The 20383-nt window shown below is 32.5% G+C and overlaps 1 protein-coding gene across 3 annotated transcripts; it reads left to right on the top strand.

The window, feature by feature from the left end:
* The first annotated feature begins 5035 nt into the window (after positions 1 to 5035).
* Positions 5036 to 17891, top strand: LOC8263070 (transcriptional corepressor SEUSS). 3 transcript variants are annotated; one of them, XM_025158684.2, is made up of 10 exons: positions 5039 to 9559; positions 9659 to 9775; positions 10267 to 10315; positions 10995 to 11209; positions 11301 to 11369; positions 12300 to 12397; positions 14822 to 14915; positions 15894 to 15969; positions 16878 to 17304; positions 17385 to 17891. In XM_025158684.2, the coding sequence occupies exons 1-9, from the start codon at positions 8423 to 8425 to the stop codon at positions 17267 to 17269; spliced, it is 2247 nt and encodes a 748-aa protein (XP_025014452.1). In that variant the 5' UTR covers positions 5039 to 8422; the 3' UTR covers positions 17270 to 17304; positions 17385 to 17891. The 3 variants fall into 3 exon arrangements, with proteins under 3 accessions (XP_015579331.1, XP_025014452.1, XP_002526631.1); XM_002526585.4 differs by having other exon boundaries at positions 5040 to 9559; positions 16878 to 17891; XM_015723845.3 differs by lacking the exons at positions 12300 to 12397; positions 14822 to 14915 and having other exon boundaries at positions 5036 to 9559; positions 16878 to 17891.
* Positions 17892 to 20383: the final 2492 nt, after the last annotated feature.

Genomic DNA, 20383 nt, shown 5'->3' with positions numbered 1-20383 from the left:
GATCGCCCGAGAGCAATGCTCGACCGGGGACCTTACCTCCACCGGTCACTTAAGTATCCAAATAAGAAATCTAGTAGCCATTCGGCTCTCTTAATCCAATAAGACTAGCGCCCCGAGAGCAATGCTCGACCAGGGACCTTACCTCCGGCAATCAACTGAACTCAGCCCAGAGAGCAATGCTCGATCAGGGCAAACAAATCCATAATAACCTTATGTCCATAATCATTACCTGCGGTGGCATGTTCTACGAAAGCCACATTTCCCAAAACGCAATCATCACATTTAATAAATATCATTGTTTAATGAAATCATTCAACACATATCGAAATAAAGATTAATAATTTAGGATAAAGCTACGTGCAATTCGTGAGGGGAAAAATAATAACGTTTATCTTATTATTACATACTAATAATAATATTTATATTATTTCAAATATTAATAATCAAGTGAAATCATTTATTTTGCGATACTAATAATCATATTAAGCACAAATTCTAAATAGCATATTAAAATCAGACTAGCAATAGCGCAAAGATTAAATGACTTTAACTCACAGGTTTGGCAACCTCCTAGCTCTGCTCTGGTGCCTCAGTTGGAGCGAGCCGAACAAATGGACAATCTAGTCACAGAAAATAATTTATCAAAACGCTGAAACAATCGATCTTTAATCCTAGGTCTAGACTCCTGTGACTCGGAGAATTCTACCGAAAATCCGAACCTCCCTACAACACGAACATTACCCCCCCGTAAAAACGGGTCCAAGACCTGCCAGAAAAACACTCCAAATATCCAACAATTTAAACAACGGGAGTCGGGTCCCCAAACTTCACTATTTCCCGACTCCGCCACACAGCACAAAAATACGACTATGGCAGGCCAACTGACAGACAAATATTTTTGACTCACAAAATCATCAAATACTCAATTACAAAAATACCTCTGACCGACATATTTATTTACGAAAATACCAAACTCACAAATTTCCATTAAACCCTCACAAAAATAAAATTATACTTTTAATCCTTATTCCAAAATAAATTTCCAATTAAATCTTACACACAATTAAATTAAATAATCAATTTCCAACTTAAAATTTAATACTACTAATCAATTATAATACCAATTTTCCCAAAATTCTTTTATAAACATCCTTTACAATTCTACCATAATTTTTCAATATATAATTTTACTTATATAAATATGCATTTGGAAAAAAAATTTGAATAACCAAAATATAATCATTTCTCAAATAGTTTACTTAATTACTCCTTAAAAATCAAACTAATTGGATATGGAAAATAACTCATTTATTTATCTAACATGAACATTGAAAATTTGTATTTAAATCATTCCAATTAAACCGAATAAAAATAAAGCTAAAATTAACTTAAATAAAAACTCACTATTAAATATATAAAAAAATTTCGGGTGTTACAGTTCTGGTTTGTGGGTATTAGAATTGAAATTATTTTTGTCGATAGGTTTGTATTGTTATTGTTGTTTGTTTGTTTAATTAGTTGTTTAAAAAGAAGAAAAAGAAGAAAAAAAATATGAATAGAAAATGGAGAAGATAAAAGCAAAAGCAAAGTTTTTTATTGAGTATTAAAATTGAATAGAGAATGCATTGCATCATGACACTAAATTGTAAAGTAAGAGGGTCTAATTCCATCATTGTAAACATGAGAGATTTAATTATAAAATAGTTAAATTCTGGGGTCCAATTATGCTTTTTGCCTATAAGAACTTACACTAATTGGACCATTCTTTTTAACCATCCTATAAAAACTTTCTTCTTATTTCATCAACTTGGCATGTTCTTCCTTTCTGGGTTTTTGATCTTATATTAAAAAGCTCAAAAATGATGACTTTGTTAGTAAGAGAAAAATATATTCTTTATTCTAAAATTTGAATTTTATTTTTATTATTTTATTGTTAAACAAGTGTTCGCACGCGATGTTATCATGGCTTATAAAATAAGTGAAACATCTGCTAATTTAAGGGCTTGTTGACACCAAATCGTAAAGTAAGAAGCCCAAATATAAAAATAGTTAAAGTTAGGAGTCCAATTATGGTTTTGCTATATAGACATTATGTGTGTTTGAGGCCTTATAAAGCTAAGATGATGAAGATGGACAAGGCTAAGAGATCTGATTTTGTACTTGAAGATGAATTCACTTTTAAAGTGTTTTCTTATTAGCTTTAATGCTTTGAAGATGGAGTTTATTAAAGGACAGAGGCACCTCATTGGATTTGACGAGTGCTTTTGAAGACCTTTCTAAGGGCGGCTTTGGTGTGTAATGTGGCTAAAGATGAGAACATATTATGTATCTGTTGAACAATAGTTAAAGCCGAGAATGAGTCTAAACATGGTTCTTAAGTATTGTTTTGGAAAGAGTTACAAATTGGTCAAAGACTGGGCTAGCTCTATATCAGTGATCAATAGAAGGTGAAATTTATTTATATTTTCTGTTATATTATTTTCATGTTATAATCTCTTAATGTTAATGTTATTTATTTTAATTACACACAAAACTCATTAATGTTATCTATAACTTGACATTCTTTGCTCAATCTAAGAACTATGCTAGACATGTGTACTACAATTAAAAGAAGAAATTTAAGGATTAGGTTATGGTCTTTGATCTTGAAATCAATATGATGCAAACTAAAGTTATTAATAATTAACTCTAAATTCTTATCCCACATCATAATAAGCCCACCGCCTCGACCAATATAATCTACTGCAAAATAATTGAAAGAAAAAAAATTACACCTAATATTTCCTAACTCACTAAAACGCAACTTTGTTTCCATTAGAAAAGGAATTTTGGGCCTAAACTCTTTACTTAAACGAAGATGATGAACCATTCATGGATTGCCCAGTCCATGAAGGTTCCAACTCAGTGAATTCATAGTTCTCAGCGAGGTTGTAACCCAGCCTTCGCCATTGCAAAAATCTAATCTAAGGAGATACATTGCCTTTTGAAATGTCCAGACCCTTTCTTCTCCTTCCTCTCACTTCTTTTCAAGCAACTAGTAACCTCAACATCATGCTCCATAACTGATGTAATCTCTGACTCTTCTCCACCTTCTGATCTTGCCTATCTTTTCCATCGAGTCCCCTTATATTGCACCTAGACTTGGGCACCAACCACTACAAGCTCTTATTCTACCATTTCCTCATTACGTATAGTGGTAGTCAGAACTTCTTTATTTGCATTGAAATATATTATATGGTATTACTTTATTAATGCCATTTAATAAATCAGTCCCAACCTGGTTATCTTTCTCATCGCCCAAATACTTACATTGCATGGACTTAGCTTCCACGTGGACAATATCATACTCAAATGCTACATTTTCTAACTCACCATTTTCTCCAAACATATTCACATGACCTTTATCCTCCTTAATGAGGCTAAATCCTCCTTCCTTTTAGACTCACTAATCCTAGTTTTTCCACTCTCATTACCCCTGATGTTTACCAAAATACCCATTGATGTGAACTCTATCTATAGAGAGATAAAACCCAAATCGAAATTGATGCTAACTTTAGGATCGTCAAATTCAGATCTATGGTGATGGAACTAAAACCCTTCGATTATAAGAAATCAGGAACTAGATGTATGTCGCCATAATTCCAAAAGCTTAAAAGATTAAGTTTTAAAAATTGATAAGACAAGGAATTTGAAAACAATGCAAGAAAACTTGAAAAAAGTTCACAAAGAACAAAGTAAAGAAATAACTCTCACTTTATTGATAAGAAAATAATTCATACAAGATTGATTGAAATATGTAGCCGAATAAAATATATTTATAAGCCTTCTATAACCTTAGAATAACACTAAAAGGAATAAAATTACTTAGAAAATAATAGATTACTTCCAACACTAAATAAGAAATAAAATAAAATTCCTAAATAGCTAACAATCATGTGCCCCCTAGAATTGAGCTAGGAAAAAGAGAAATAAATCATTTAGGGAGTAAATCATTACTTCTTAAATAAAATAAAACAAATAAGAAATTTTCTAGATAAATAATAGAAGGTGCCACCCCCCTTGTTAACTAGTGAACAAGTTTAAGTTGAAATCCTAATTACTTAATGAGGTCACACACATGGGCTTGCTCTTTATGTCCTCCTTGCAACTTGCTTCCTTATTGCTTTATTAGCTTGATTTGAATAATTAAGGCCCAATTAGAATTAAACAAACTCCTTGGTATTGGATCAAGCTAATAAGTATTGGATTTGATTTTAGAGTTGACTTATTATAGCTTGTAGTGTCTTGAACCCAAATATTCTTGATAAGCCCAACAAGTGCTTCCTTCATCTTTTTGGCCCTTAATATTATGATTATTCCTTCTTGGATACTTAAAGGTTCTTGACTCTTGAAGTATATGGACTCTTAGCCTTGGTCACATTACCCATGTCCTTTCATCTCTCATCATTTACCATAGTCTCCACCTCTTCCCTCATTTGTTATGATTCCTACATATTACCACTATTTTTATTAAAAACTAACTTCTTTCTAACCTTATTATCCCTCTCCCCACTTAGTTCCTAATCCTCCCTTAAATCTTTCTCTATTCATAAGTTTACTTCGTATAAGAGTTATCCTCAACTTAGAACCAAATGGCCAAGTACCAATATTATCAAAAGAGGCACCTTCTTCACATTTATTTTCAACATAATCCACGTGCCAATAATGGTAGCAAAAGCTCGTACTTATACGTAATCTACAATTTCTCCCATTCGCCATTAATGATCATCAAACCCCCTAGCAAAAGACCTGGTTATGTTAACCCATACCATTTTTTAAAAAAAAATTTCTTCATCACTCATCCTGCTTTACTAGCCACTTTAAGGACATAATCTATATCTCTTCTATTCATTGGGAGTTGCCCAATGCTTAACCAAAATAAGTAATTATTCAAGGAAATTTTAGCTCATTAAACGTCCCCATCTACCTCATGTAACATAATCAGTTGTTTATCAAAATGCCAAAGTCCCTTTTTCTGTATCTTTCTCGATCATAATTGGCTTGTAATTGACAGATAAAGATAATGGAATCTGTCTCCTGAATAAGAAAGGGTTTGCCAGTCTCCATGCCCTTCTAAAGCCCTTGGCATATTTTATGGATTAAAAGGTCTTCTTAAAACTAATCTTTCCACCAACCACAACCTATAATCTATAGAAGTATTCTCACATCCTCTCTCCCAATTGCTTAAATCCACTATTTCTTTCTCCAAATGAGGCAACCCCACTCTATTAAAATGTTCTTCTATCTCAGCTACCATTGATCCTAAAACCCAAGAAAATAACCACACGCTAAAATTGGATAATATACAGATCCAATGAAAAGTAAGAAGAATAGAAACCTGATAAAAAATAAAAGACAAAAACATAAGAACAAAACAAAAGGAATAACAAAATAGATAGACTCGAAAATTTAGAAGATCTTCACGTCATAACAATGGAAGAATATATCCCTAGACCTAAGGTTTCGTGGGGTGAAACTCTAACCTAGAGAGAGACTCCATATTTTAGGAGAATTTATTCTCAAAGCATACTAGCAATTAGAAAAAATAAAAAAAAATAGAATGACATATAAAACTAATAAATAAATTAAAATAAAATCAATTGGTTATCTATAATTAAAAAAATAGACTTTATCATAGTAGAGTACCACAATAACACTATAGCAAAATCCTATAACCTCTCGTCTATTCAACAAAGTACTAGAAATTCACTTGACCAACATCACATATGGGCTCAATATAATAAAAATCACAAAATATTGGACTTAAATAGAAAAAAAAAAAAATTATTTTAGTCCCTTTTATGTCCCTATGTAGCAAGTTGAGGATCTAAATTAGCCCATTATCCAAATTGTTATAGTTTGCTTGGACAAATGGTCAATTTTTTTAGCTTGTGTCAATGGGCCAAATAAACTGAATTACAATTATTTGAGCAAATAGGCCCAAAACTTACATTTTTCAGGCCAAACAATTTTGACTTTAATCCACGCATGTACTGCATATTAGCCTTAAAAGCGTGGGTGTGTCTAATACTTTAGCATACAAATATTAAAATAGTTTTTCTCTCTTTTCTCCATTCCTTTTTTCCTTCGCTTCTTCAATCTTTCTAACAAGAGATTCGTTCTCTATTTGTTTTCCTCTTTCTGTTTTTTTCTTCGCTTTGTTAATCACAATTGTTTTGATCGTCATATCGTCAATCTCTGTATCGCCTTCAACAACACTGCCAGTGGCATCATTGCTCGTTACTCTATCGCCTTCATCCCCGCCATCCATTGCTGCTGTTGTTACCACCATAAACGACTATAAAAACAAGTTCTATCGATTGGTTTTGTATTTATTAATTTTGCTATGGATCTTTTTACGGCGATGAGTATCTGTTTATCTATGTCTATACAATCTATTTTTTTATTTTCTACTTTTTGGATGAATGAAGTAGTGTATGGCAGTAATGGGTGTCGATGATGGATGGTGGTGGTGAGGCAAACAACAATGGACATTGTTCTATTTTTTTTCTCTTTCTCTTCTCTAATATTTTTCTAATCTCTTGATTTTCCTTCTTTTTTGTAAAAATTTTAAGAAATAGTGAATGTATTTTAACGGCAATGACATATGAATATGGTGTGATGGTGGTGATAACAAGCAATGACATATGAGTTTGATGACAAATATTTTGGTGGTGACGAGATATGGGTTTAATGGTAGTAACAGTAGTGGATGAGTTTAATAGTGATTAAAGATGGGTTTATAACAGTGGTGACGGTGGATGGAGATGGAGGTGGATGATGGAATTAGTTTTATTATTATTATTATTATTATTTTAGCAGTTGGGATTAAATTTCTTCTAAATTTAAGTTTAAAATAAACTTTTTAATATAAAAAATGAATATTTTAAATTTTGATTTTATTTAATTGAAAAATAGAGTGTGTTAGACACACTCTTCATCAAGGGAGATTTAGACTAATTTGGTCCTAAAATACCAAATTCAGGGATCTATTAGCTGAAAACGATGTAATTCAGCTTATTTGATCCTTTAACACAAGTTGAAGGGGCAAATGACCCTTTGTCCTTGTTTGTTTCCAGTTCAATTTGCTTCTATATTCTCCTCTCTATCGAGCATTCTTTACAATAAGAAATAGAAAAAGAAAAGGCCATTACCACTCTCCCTCGCTCGCTCGCTCGCTCGCTTATTCTTGACAATGGCAAGCCCTTTTTTATCTCTCCGTTTCTTTCTATGAAACCTTGTTGTGTCTTTGTACAAAGATAATCTGGGTTGAAATTTTTATCATTCAATAATGTGAAATATTTCTTAGATAATGTGTATATGTGTATGCATGTGTTTGTGCATTATGGTTTTGGCGGTTGCTTATACATGATCCTTTTGGTTCTTGTTTTGTTTCTCTTAAAAAAGGAAAAAAGACACGTATAATTTGAAGTCTTTCTTTGATCTTTCTGCTTTCTTTAATGGAGTTGAGAGCCTTAAAAGAGTTAATGGTATTAGTTTAGTGGTTGCTTCTTGTTTTCTTTAAACCCTTCTGTCATTTTGGGTATCTGTTTTCTTTGGTGTAATGAATATATTTTTCTGGTCGTCATTGTCTTGGTAGCCAAACATAAACAATGGGGATTCAAGATTACGACTTTATTTACCCTTTTATCTCTGTGTGGAGTGACTCATCATTGAACAAGGAAAATGGGATGGGAACAGAAATGAATGACTAAATTATTTTTAACATAATTAAAATTTATGATATTCAAAAAAAGAAAAAAAGAAAAAGAAAATTTGCTCCCAAAGAAAATTGCTTTCTGCTCCCAAATGTGCTCAAGAGAATTGCATTTCCAAAGGACAAACAGACAATGTTAGTTGTTAGACTTCACTTGTTTCTATATTTGGTTAGTATCTTTTGAACTTAGAACTTCTAAAGGTAGATGGAAATACATTTCAAATTTCGTTGATGAGTAATGCGACTGTCAAGTTGTTGAAGTTCAATAATACAAATGGTTGCTGCTGGGCTAATTTTGAGTTTTGGCTTGTTGGGTTGTTTAGATAAGTTCAGTTAGGTGACTAGGCTCTTGAAAATAGATGATGTTTCAGTTTTGCTTTAGTTGTAATGGTGACATCAGGGGTACCAACTCCAATTGGTTGCTCTCGGTCTGTCTCACCCGTGCTTTTGCAATCAAGCTCTACTATTTTGGAATCTTGAGTGTGCTTTATTTCTCCACAAGCAACATTTCTTTTCATTTATCATGACACGTGCACAGTAAAGTATGAAATTTCCTGGGAAATTCTCCAAATTTTTCATCTTCTCAATCAGAATTCTGGAAGTGGGAGTTCAAGCACCAATCTCTCTATTCTGGATGGTTTTCAGCAGGGAAGCCCTGATAATAAAATGGAGTCTAGTGGAGTTTCTGATAACAAAATGGAGTCTAGTGTAGTTTTTGATAACACAATGGAATCTACTGCAGTTTCTGGGACACCAAGTGATGTTCGTTTTGTTTCTTCTTTTACACCAACCAACATGATTAATTTTGTTTCATCTGGCCAATTCCAAAGCCAACGAATTCCAAATCCTTCTAGAAGCTTTCAGCAAAAGTCTTTTGGTCAACCATTTGAGCTACAGAGGTTTCAACATTGCCAGCAGTCAATGCAGCAGAACCCTGTTTTCCATACCCAATCGCAGCAGCAACAGCTGCAATTCCAATCCTTTCAAGGTGGCTCTGAAAGTTTTGCTGGTTCTGTCAACTTGGGGCGAGGGCTAATAAGTTCAAACATCAGCCTCTCTGGTTTGGATGGTTATCAGCAGGGAAGGTTTGATACCATAATGGAGCCTAGTGCAGTTTCTATGGCATCAAATGATGTTGGTTCTGTTTCTCCTTTTACCCCAACACACATGATGGATTTTGTTTCATCTGAGCAATTTGAAAGCCAAAAAATTCCAAATCCTTTTAGAAGCTCTCAGCAACAATCTCATGTACAACAATTTAAGCGCCAGAGGTCTCAACATGGTCAGCAATCAATGCAGCACTTCCGTGTTTCCCAGAGCGAACCACAGCAGCAACAGCCGCAATTCCTATCCATTGAAGGTGGATTTGAAGGTTTTGCAGGCTCTGCCAACTTGGAACCAGGGGTAATAGGCAATCAGATTGGTCTGCAGACGCAGTTGCACTCATTGCAGAGCCTTGGTCCAGTGGTGCAAGAGCCGCAACAAAACCAGACTGGAAGGGCCATAGGACCTGTACAACTGGAGAATCAGGATTCTAAAGGAGCACCATACCTGCAGCAGCAACAATACCATTTCCCTCAAATTTCCAGAGAGTTTGTTTCACAGTTGAACCCTTTACAACAGAAGCACATTTTGCAGCAACAGCAAATGTTGAGGGCACATCATCAACAGCAGCCTCAACTACATCAGCAATCTCAACAGCAGAATGTGCCTATTAAATCTGCTGTAGGGCCAGTCTATGAACAGGGGAAATGTTCACTTCAATTAATTAAGTACATGTATCTGCAGCAGCATAGACCTATGGTACGATTTCTTTTCATTCCGTGGAACAACACTTCTTTTCAGCCTTTGGTGTTATTTTTTCTTTTTCACTTGTGTGTTTGTGACTGATTGTTTTTTCAGGATAACAATATTGAGTTCTGGCAAAAATTTGTTTTAGAGTTTTTTACTCACACTGCTAGAAAGAGATTGTGTGTTTCAAAGTATCAAAATAGGAACCCACCTGCTGCTTATCACAAGGTATGCTATGATAAAAAATAAATTAAATTAATATGTAATTGTTTAGGGGAGAGTAACTAACTGGTGTTTCTTTGGGAACACATTAGGGCATGGGTGGACTGGGAGGGAGGGGAGTGTTGGTGCCATACTCAGTTATGGAATGAAAGATCTTCAATGGACTATTTTTATTAGCATTGATTGGACCCTCTCTTCCAGTCTGATTTTATTTTGATAAATGAAATAATTATATTGGTATACATGAGACATCAGTGCTTCAATCCTCTGCTGTCTTGTGCTACTTCATAAACAAATGCTGGCATCACATGTGCTTTTTTTGCATTTGAATTTCTTCTTATTCGGATTTCTCGCTCTATGATACTTATTGACAGAGTTCGAATTAATATCATTCCACAGATCACTGATTAGGAAATGGTTATATTATTTATATATCTTGTGAACATTTTTCTTTATTCATGTGAGAGAATACTAGTAATACAATTGCATATTTGCAGGATTCATGGGATTGTGAATTATGCAATCAGAAGCATGTCCATGGTTACGGTATGCTATTTGTTTCTACTTCAACTTTTTTTCTTTTTGGTTATTTTCATTAGTTTCTGAGAGAGGCTTGATGCAATTTTTTTAAATTAAATTTCTTTTATGCAAAGCAAAGTATGCCAAGTAGCATCTGTATTCACAGTACATTGTGCAGTCCTTTCTAAAAGTAATTTTGCATCTTGTAGATTGAAATTTGAAGTTGATTTTTAATCTTCTGGAATTATGTGCAATTTTTAATCTTCTCGAATTATGTGCTTAAAATGTAGCTGTGATTTTTTAAGATGCAGTTGAATGTCCCATAAGCAAGTATTAGGACCAAAAGAAATTGTACCATTGGGGTCGTTTATCATTGGGGGAGTTAGGGTGGTCTTTAAATGGTTGATTTATCTTGATCTAAAGTTTATAGTCACAAACTTCATACTACTATTTATAATTCAGTATACGAGATGAAATGTTATTTGGTCTGATCTAAGATCATGTCATGTAAAATATTGTCATTCTTAGTTATCAGTTCAACTGGTAAATCAGATTCAAACATCTGGAAACTTTCAAATACTGACATGAGCTCATGAAATTTTCAAAGAAATTGGACCACCATCATCGCTCCATCCTTTTCTGAAAGTAACATTTGATATAAAATATGTAACTTTCACACTTTAAAAGCTTCCCCCTGTTCTTTCAGAATCAACTGCTGCATCTCTGCCTAATTTATTCCAAATCAAATATGAATGGCCCGTTATGGAAGAGCTTCTTTATATTGATATGCCTCATGAATCTCAGAACTCAAGCGGTCAGATTGTACTTTGTTATCCAAAGGCAATAGAAGAAAGTGTTTTTGAGAATGGTCGTGTTGTACGTTATGGTAAACTTCGTATTGTTTTCTCTCCAAATCTGAAGGTATGAGTTGATATATGGTCATCATGCTAGATTTAAAATCCTGAGTACGTTATAATTGTCTTTAATCGGATAGTTCATTTATCTTTGCCAGATCTGCTCTTGGGAATTTTGTTTACGAAATCATGAGGAACTTTTTCTGCGAAGACTGATAAAACCTCAGGTACTTATTTTACTACTTTTATTTTGTGTTTCACATTAATAGTTCCCATTCTTGAGTGAGAATCTTGCTACAGTAATATATCCTTGTTAAGCCTTCTTATAATTAGTAAACTGTAAATGTTCTTGAGTTATTCTTTTCTTTGCATAAATTGAAGCATAAAAAATGAATACATATTTCATATTAGTTTAGCGGCAGTTTTCCAATTAGGAAATATCTACCCTCAAAAGTAAGAAGTTGAACTGGTTAGGAAACTAGACCTCATAGTCTGAAGCTCTGAATTGTTAGTAAAAGAGTTAAAATCAAATGATGAAATTTTTTTGTTTAAGCATTCAGCCATTGTAATGATGCTCCTGTCACAAAATGGTGGAAGAAAGAGGCCCTAGAGAAATAATTGAGGTGCTTGGTCCAATTAGCTAGGAATTTTCAACACAATGAATTTATTGTCCTGCACTAGCCATTAGGTTGTTCATTCTTTTTGGATCACTTTCTTGGATTTTAGTACTCATGTAAATTTAGATGATCATCTTGGAAATACCCAAAGATTGCAAAAATACCTAGTTTCATCACCATTTTGGAAGATTGGCTAAAGTTTCCCAATGATCCTTTAAATGCTTCTAACCCTTGGCTTATTGAACTGCTCTGTAATTGCCATTAGATGGCAATGATTCTCATGAATTACTTCTTTTCTCATCTTTTTAAAATAAAATCTGATTTGGTTAGATCTCATGACCTAAATTATTTGAAATACGTCTGATAATCTGTTCTCAAGTCTGCCCTTTCTCTATTTATTTCTATTCAGGAGATACAGATCTCTAGGATCCTATATGATTGCTTCTTGCTTGCGCACTGGTGCTGCTAAGGTGGTGTGCTAGAATGGGATTTTGTTGAATTTGGAAGTCTCCTTTCATAAATAAAGTTCATATTTTGCAGGCATGTCAGCTTGTAGCTAAGGCACAAAAATACCAAGCTTCTGATCGAAATGCACAATCCGACTCATCCCAACTTGACTTAGAAAGGAACTGTAATTTGTGAGTTTTTTCTCTTGGACTGTTGATGAATTCCCTAGGCTAACAACACATATATCCCTATTTGTATTTCTGGGCAGGAATTGATGGTTGTATGTACTTATAAGACACATGTTCAGTTAGGTGCATTTGTGGTAGCCTTTATGTAGAGTTATAGGTAAACCACCTAGCTTGACGGGAGATCTAAGTGACCAAAGTTTTTTTCTTTTTCTCACTTTTTGACATTCATTATATTACTACACAAATGCTGTCGTTTTGCTATTACTTTTGGTTTGGGCAGAATGTTGTCTATGTCTATCAGTTTGAAGCCTGTCCATTGATTTTTTTTTTCCCTCTGTAGAATTAAAGAAAGGAACAATAGAGTTAGGGCGTACTTGGCATTCGTTTTGGAGTGTGGATGATTATGTTTAATCGGCTGAAAGGAAAGGAATGAAACTTTTTCACACTGCCACCACATCAATTCTGTTGCCAATACCTTTAATACTTTAGTATAAGGAAAAAAGGAGAATAGGAAAGCCGTAATAGAAAAGTTTCATCTTTTTTACATTAGTCTTAATCTCATGTCAGAAATAGTTAACAATTAACCAATTAACTCTAGCAATTCACCTCCATCTTTTCATCCCATAAAGCTGGTATGTAAAAGAATTGCAATTTTCTAGTGGATTTATAATTTTTGTGACACATCATATTTAGTATTACTCAGTTTTTAAAATACTTTTTGGTGCATGCTCCAATTACCGAGTAAGTTTAACTGATTAAAGTTTATCAATATTATTCCTTCCATCTTGTCCACAACAATCTATGGTATATGCAAAAATGTTGGAAAAGTAAACTTGAAAGTTTATAGAATTAATAAAATCTCTAATTGTTGAACTTTAATTTGCTACCAGATGTAGAAGTTCCGATCTTTTGTATTATCCTTTTTATTATTGTTTTTATTGTTGTTGAATCTGGTGTCCAATAAATTTAAATTTGATTAATTTGTTATATGTAATAATATTTCTAACTATCTAATTATCTTTAAGGAATGTCTAGGTTCTAGATTTATCAAGAACTGGTTTGTTATATATGAAAAAACTTTTGAAACCAACAATTATAAGGGATGGTAAAAATTTACTATTCAAAATGACAATTTTTATATTACCATTGATAGTATAGTGAAAAGAAATAGGACAAACTATGAAAAGTTTGAAATTTCATCTAGAATATAAAAAATATATATTTAGGAAAGAAATACTTGATAGATAATAATAATGCTGTGTAAAATTTCCTTTTCTATGCTTATATATGGGATATTACATTTTACTTTTTTTATGATATTAATATGAGTCTTTCGATATTCGCCAAGTTAATGTATAAACATCAAAAACATATCAGTTCACTACGAGATTTACAAATCAACATTAAAATTTATTAGAAAATCTACTATTAGAGTCTTAAATGAAGTTTATGTTATGATCATTTATTTGATAAAGCATCTTTGATAAAGAATCCATCAAATATGAATAAAACTTAGGAATTCTTATAAGTTTTTAATTGGGAATAGGATTTCTTAGCAATAAATTGATCTTAAACTTTTTTTAATGTAGCAGATAGAACATATTCATTAAAATATTTAAGAAAAATATTTAATTAGAAAAATATAGGTTTCTAATGTATTACTAATTATCATGTATAGAACATTTGACAAAAAGATTCAAAGTTATAACAATACAAGTAAATTCTCTTAATATTATAAGTTACTATCATATATTTATTGCATTTGTATAATATATACATACACTTTATATAAATTTTTAGAATTTCTAAAAGATGCCTGAAGTTGTAACTTGTGTACGCACATTTATTTATATAGCTTTCTCAGTCTTTCCCATTCTATCCAAATATATACTTGGAATTCAATCGACTAATAAATTTCAAGATTTTGTTAATATTTAGATGCCTGTCAAGTTACTTAAAATTATACCTTAACTCATTCGATAATGACATATTTCTAATTCTATTATGTTATCATCATAATAAGTGGGATGAGAAACTACAATTACACATTTTTCTTTTGTTTACACCATTTGAAAATTTAATTATTCATATGAGAGTTTATTTTTAAGAGTCATGGACACAAATTGAAAATGCAATTAAGGAGGTTTTGAAAACCCTACAGCCAAAAGAAATGAAATGTGTTTTGATAATATAGTAATATATAAATATTCTATCTGATTTAGAACATTTGGTGATCTCTTTTAACTGTGTGTGAATGCCATGAAAATAATTGTGCTCTTATTCATGTTTATTCGCCACATGGGCAGGGGTCGGGTAGCAGTGGGGAGGGGGTGAAGTATGTATATGGTGATAGTTTAGCTTGCCTCTGACTTTTATCTACATTACGTGGCCTTTTCTTGGACTTCTGCTTATACGGTATTTTGACAGGTTTCTTGAATCTGCACATCGATTAAACAAATCTTTGGAGATACCTTTACATACTAATATAGGATACACAGAGAGATATATACGGTACTTAAAGGTATTGTCCACTGCAGCTTGGTATACCTTTACACACTAATCTTAGGACATCCCTATGTTTGGACTTGAATATGGCTTGTTCCTTTGGCATCTATTTATCTTTTCATGTACTGCAAATTGGTTGATGATGCACTACCTACTAAATCGCATGGATAGTAAAGTTTCTGAAGAAATGAATTTTTCTATTCATGTACAGTCCTAGGTATTTTATATTTACACTTAGCTATTTTATATTTATACTTAGCTAATTTCCTTTTTATAATCAGATCCGGTTGCAATATTAAACATATATTATATCTACGACAGAAAGTGTTAATTAATTTCTCATGGCAGAACTGAACTTGATTGATGTCAACGCACCTGTCTAATTTTATTAAAGCCTATGTCTTGGTGCATGCTATCAGCTAATCTCATAATCCGTACTGCATTTTTGAGCTCTAAGTGAGAAGATCGTAGTTTAGATTTGAAATTTAGCTCACATAAAAATTAATTAATGTATCATTGGGGCTGGTGCCTTAGGCTATAAGATCAATCTTAAGGTACCGACTTTATTTGCTTGATGGGTTCTTTCAAGTAAAGTTCATCATTATGATTTCTAGGTACTTCTCATTTGTTACTTGCCAATATGGATACATGGCATTTAATTGATATGGAATGTTTGACATTATGGAATGGGCTGCTGTTATATCCAAAATATAGTTTAGACTCATTGTACTGGAAAGTATAAATTTTAAAATTAGATGAAAAAGAAGGTCCACTGTGTTCAAGAATCAGGTGAAATTTCTATCCCAAATGTGCATAATTATCTAATAGATACTTTTAAGTTTGGATATATATTAGGTAGGAGACTCAATTATGTCGTTTTGTCACTTCTTCCACAAAGAAATACACTTTTTAATTGCTTATTATTGTGCTACTTTTAGAATGTTAAACCAGTTGTTACATTGACTAACTATAGTCTTCCTATGTATGCTTGTAGCACAAACGGCAAATATCACAGAGAGTTAATAGTATGAAGGAAGACTTCAGCTGCGAGACTGGGAAAGGACTGAAAGGTTAAATTTATGAAATTCTTGGCTTATTGATATATGTTCTCTTTTAGTTACCCTAATTTACTGATAATATCATTTGAATAATCTCTATAGAAAAGAGTGACAGGAGCTGGAATATGCATTTTGTCTTTTGTTATTGCTATTTTAAGCTTTAGAAGTTGGTATGTATCATAAGTCCATGGTTATTTAAGCTTTGGACAGCTTACAAATTTCACATCTGTAAGAAAACAGGACTAGAAGGTGGGAAAAATGATAACCTGCCACTTGGAGTGTCAGGCGTTTTTATATAGTTTGTGTATAGACCACTCAAATGCACATGGCAACCTCCTTGTTGGCAACCTGTGCATCACATATGTTAGGAGTTCTTGAAATACAAGCCATATTCGATAAAGTTCTTCTACTAAAATTGAGAAGACACAGTAGGTTGTAAAATTTAATTTATCATTTGGCTTATATAGTGGGATTTACATTCACTTGTTGATATCGCTCAATCTTCTAATTTTTTTTTTTTCTACAGTACTTTATATGTAAGGTCTTTCTGTATACTATTTTGACTTTTTCATATTAGGACATAGGAGTCCTGTCGGTTATTGGAATATATTAGTAAAAGGAATGATTTAGTTCTTGTTTATAAACCTCTAGTCCAAGTTGTACGCCTTTGGAAAAGAAAAAGGTTTCTGCAACTCTGTAGTGTTTGAAAAAGTGATTTTTCATAAATGGTTAATTTAATTGATATGACATCATACATTTGCATAATTTAGAGCTTCCTCTTTCCTTCAATTGCAGGTGGAGGTTCTGTTGGTCCAATTTTTATTGTTATTATTATTCTATATTTGGCACCAACTGCCATAATAATGTTGTTGCTACTTGTGCTTTTTGCTCAATATTGTAAAACTTTTATTCTTCTCCAGAGAGTTTCACCCAACTTCCCAGTAGGAGTATGCCATTATTGGATCTGCATTTTCCTATCCAGCTACGTGATCAGCAGCAAACTAGGGAGAACACCTTGAACAATGATTACCATTCTGTACAGACAAATGTCGAGCCGACTTCTACAAGCAGTGACGATGCAAGTGCAGGCAACTCCTGTAGTACCACTCCCTCTGTCACTGCTGGTGCTGAGCTTCTCCATCAGAATTCAATGGACTTGTGGATTGAGAATCAACATAACAATCCCGGCAGTCCTTATCCTGGGACTCCAGTTTATATCTCATATATGGGCTCTTCAACCATTCCACAAGCTGAGCATATTCCTTCTTCATTTTCATCATCAACTCCATCTTCGAAAACTCAAAAAGAATAATGATTTCTTCACAATAAAGTGGGGGAGGGAGCATGGTGATTGTTGATTCTGAAGGGGATAATGTGACCAACATGATGCTTGAAAAATAAAAATGTTAATGGCAATTGCTTTGCAGGCAGTGATACGGTAGTCTTAAGTACTGTGATGATGGGGTATAGAAGCTCGGGAAATTGGGTGCTCCGCCATATCACTAGTCAGTTACTTGGTATACTTGTAAGGCTTGCTTTATTTGAAATCTCCCTGAAGAGTTTAGTTTCTTTTTTTGCTGAGATGCTCGTGGCACATGCTTCTACGTTCCCTGCTGATGGATTATTCCTATCGGTGATGGATTATTCCTATTGGTGACACAACGTGCATATGTTTTTTTTTTTGGAACTTGCACTCTGTAAATTTGGAGCTTACATTCACTTAAAAGAAAATTTTTGTTCCTGCTGTTGCAGCTATTGATAAAAGGAAGGAAAACATGTAGCTTAAATTCTTGTTTTGAGAAACTTTCTTGTTCATACTTTTCCCCCTTCTGTAGTGTTATATTTCTTATGGGAGTTTTGTTTATATGGTTTCACATTGTAACTTGATCCTCTCCGCAGTTTTGCAATGAGAACTCACATTACTTTTATCTTTCCATATGTATTACTATTGAGGAATTTCATATACATTGACTAGCATTATGTAGCATTTGTTTATACCTAGTGCCTAATTATCTGCAGCAGATGCATCACCCAGAAATCTATTTTCTTCTCTCTACTAGCAAAGTCTAGTTATTAATGGCAAGACTTTACTGCATATTTCTTTCTGCCCACTCGGAAATCAGGCTTGCATGGTGGGTGCATTGATTTCGGTAGCTACGCCACCTACAGAATTTAACTTTAAAAACTAAAGACACGTGGGTCATATATTCTGCGGAACGGCGTTCTTGCCCCATAATCCATTTTTCTCTTAGGAGAATTCGCTTCTGCTGGTACAGAGTTAGCCGATGCTTATTCCTCAGATACCGTTATTGCTTCTTCTCCGGGAAAAGAAGTTGACGACCCGTAGGCCTTCTACCACCACCGGGCTGGGGGGTTTTGGGTGGTGGTCGGGGTGGGGGGGGTGGGGGTTGGAAGTTGAAAGACAGTGCTGTTATCTGAGTGAATTCAATTTGGTAAAATCCATTACTAACCTTTTGGATTTTTCTGTTCTATTTTATTGAATCGTTAAATTTTTATTTTGTTACATTTAGTTTTTGTGATTTTATTTTTCTTAATTAAAGACTTAGGTTTTTAATTTTATTTTATTGAGTCGTTAAATTTTTATTTTGTTATATTTAGTGTTTGTGATTTTATTTTTATTTTAATTAAAGACTTACATTTTCAAAGAAAGCAAAAATAAAAGTAAAATATTCAATGAAATAAAATAAAAATTAACAAGTTGAATAAAATAAAATTCCAAAATTCCAAAATATGTTTTGCCATTTAATTTTTACATAAAATAAATTTTACTATTTTACTGTCTCGAGAGTTTATTGATTATTATGCTCATATGGTTTGAAGATGGATCATAGTGCAAACCAAATTTTGTAATTTAGGTAATTTAAGATGAAGAAAGTTGTTGGTATATAGCATTAATTGGTCTTTAAATATTTTATGTTTGAGGTAAATATTTCGGATTTATTTACCATGCATTAAGGTTGATGTTTATCAATATGTGCTCAGAAGTGTATGAACTGTTCTTATAGTAAGGGTAAGTTCACCACGAAGTCGATCTCATAAAGAACTGTAGAGCTGTTATTATAAAGACTAACTATCATAAAAACATTAAAAGTAAATCTAAACACTATCAATCAATATTTTGAGAAATGATACATTCATAAAAAATTATAATAAACTATAAAATAAATATGTAATAATTATTATGTATAAAACCTATATGATAAAAATAGTATTTAGCCTAATCGTTTATTTTTAGTAATCTCTTATTTTACTTTAAACCTAGGTCTTATGAATGAGATAGTGATGTGTCTTTTTCTTTAACTCAAACTAATGATGCAACTAAAGTTTCTTTTACCAATACATATTGAAATAAAAATAGTGTCTCTAATACATTCAACCTAAATATTTTCATAACAAATATTATTATTAAACTGATATGATGATCAACTGCCAACAATAACTGAAGCTAATAAAAATATGAAGGTAAATAAATCATTCATCAAATGAATAAATAACAAGGTTCATACATAAGTAAAAAGGCTAAACTAAACACTTATTAAAATTAACCTGACATACTTAATCAAATGGTTATTGTAATTAAATAGAAAGACATAAACAAAGCAGAAAATAAAAACTTCCTTAAAATCTAGAATCCTTCAAGTAGAAAGATGATTGGTCCTCACTCTCTACTTCTTGAAATACTTCTTAGATCTTAAAAGAATAATGAAAAACCAAAACTAAAGTATTTGTGGAAGATAAACTGTAGAGAATTGCAAAGAGAAAAATAATGGACAGATGCAGACTAAATGTATGTCTTGTGTATCTAATCTTTAATACTTATAGAGATTCCTTTTGCAGAATCGTCCTCCAAGTACAAAACTTCTAAGAGTTATCTCTTACGACTCTTGATTATCATAACTTAAGTAAATAACTATTACTGGTCCATAATTATAAAAAAACTTAATTAATTTTCCATTAAGCCTTGATATATTCGGCCAGGCTTGTTAGATTAGTAGTCCACGTGACTTTAATTCTGAATTTTGGTAGTAGCAGTCTATTTTAAGCCCATTTGTAATATTTAGCCCATATTTTTTTTTTTGGCTAATGATACTTGAAATTAGACAATAAAGTTAAAGTGAGGTAATAAGCACATATTTTTACAGATTATGTATATGAAACATACAATTAAAGTACTAAAATATCCTAAATATATATACATAATATTAACCTATCAAATACTCCCACACTTAAATATTTACTTGTTATCAAGTAAATAGCAACTTAAGAATTAACCTTTGCAAAAATAATAAAGAATATTCATACTCAAATATTATTCAAAAGAATCTCACTAATGCAAAGATCGTGCCAATCCAAGAAAACTTGTCATAAAAGTTTTCTTTAAAAGTATAAACTTAATAATTGTTAA

This window comes from Ricinus communis, chromosome 7, assembly GCF_019578655.1.
Source record: "Ricinus communis isolate WT05 ecotype wild-type chromosome 7, ASM1957865v1, whole genome shotgun sequence".
NCBI lineage: Eukaryota > Viridiplantae > Streptophyta > Magnoliopsida > Malpighiales > Euphorbiaceae > Ricinus > Ricinus communis.
This window is presented reverse-complemented; position numbering and strand designations above follow the sequence as displayed.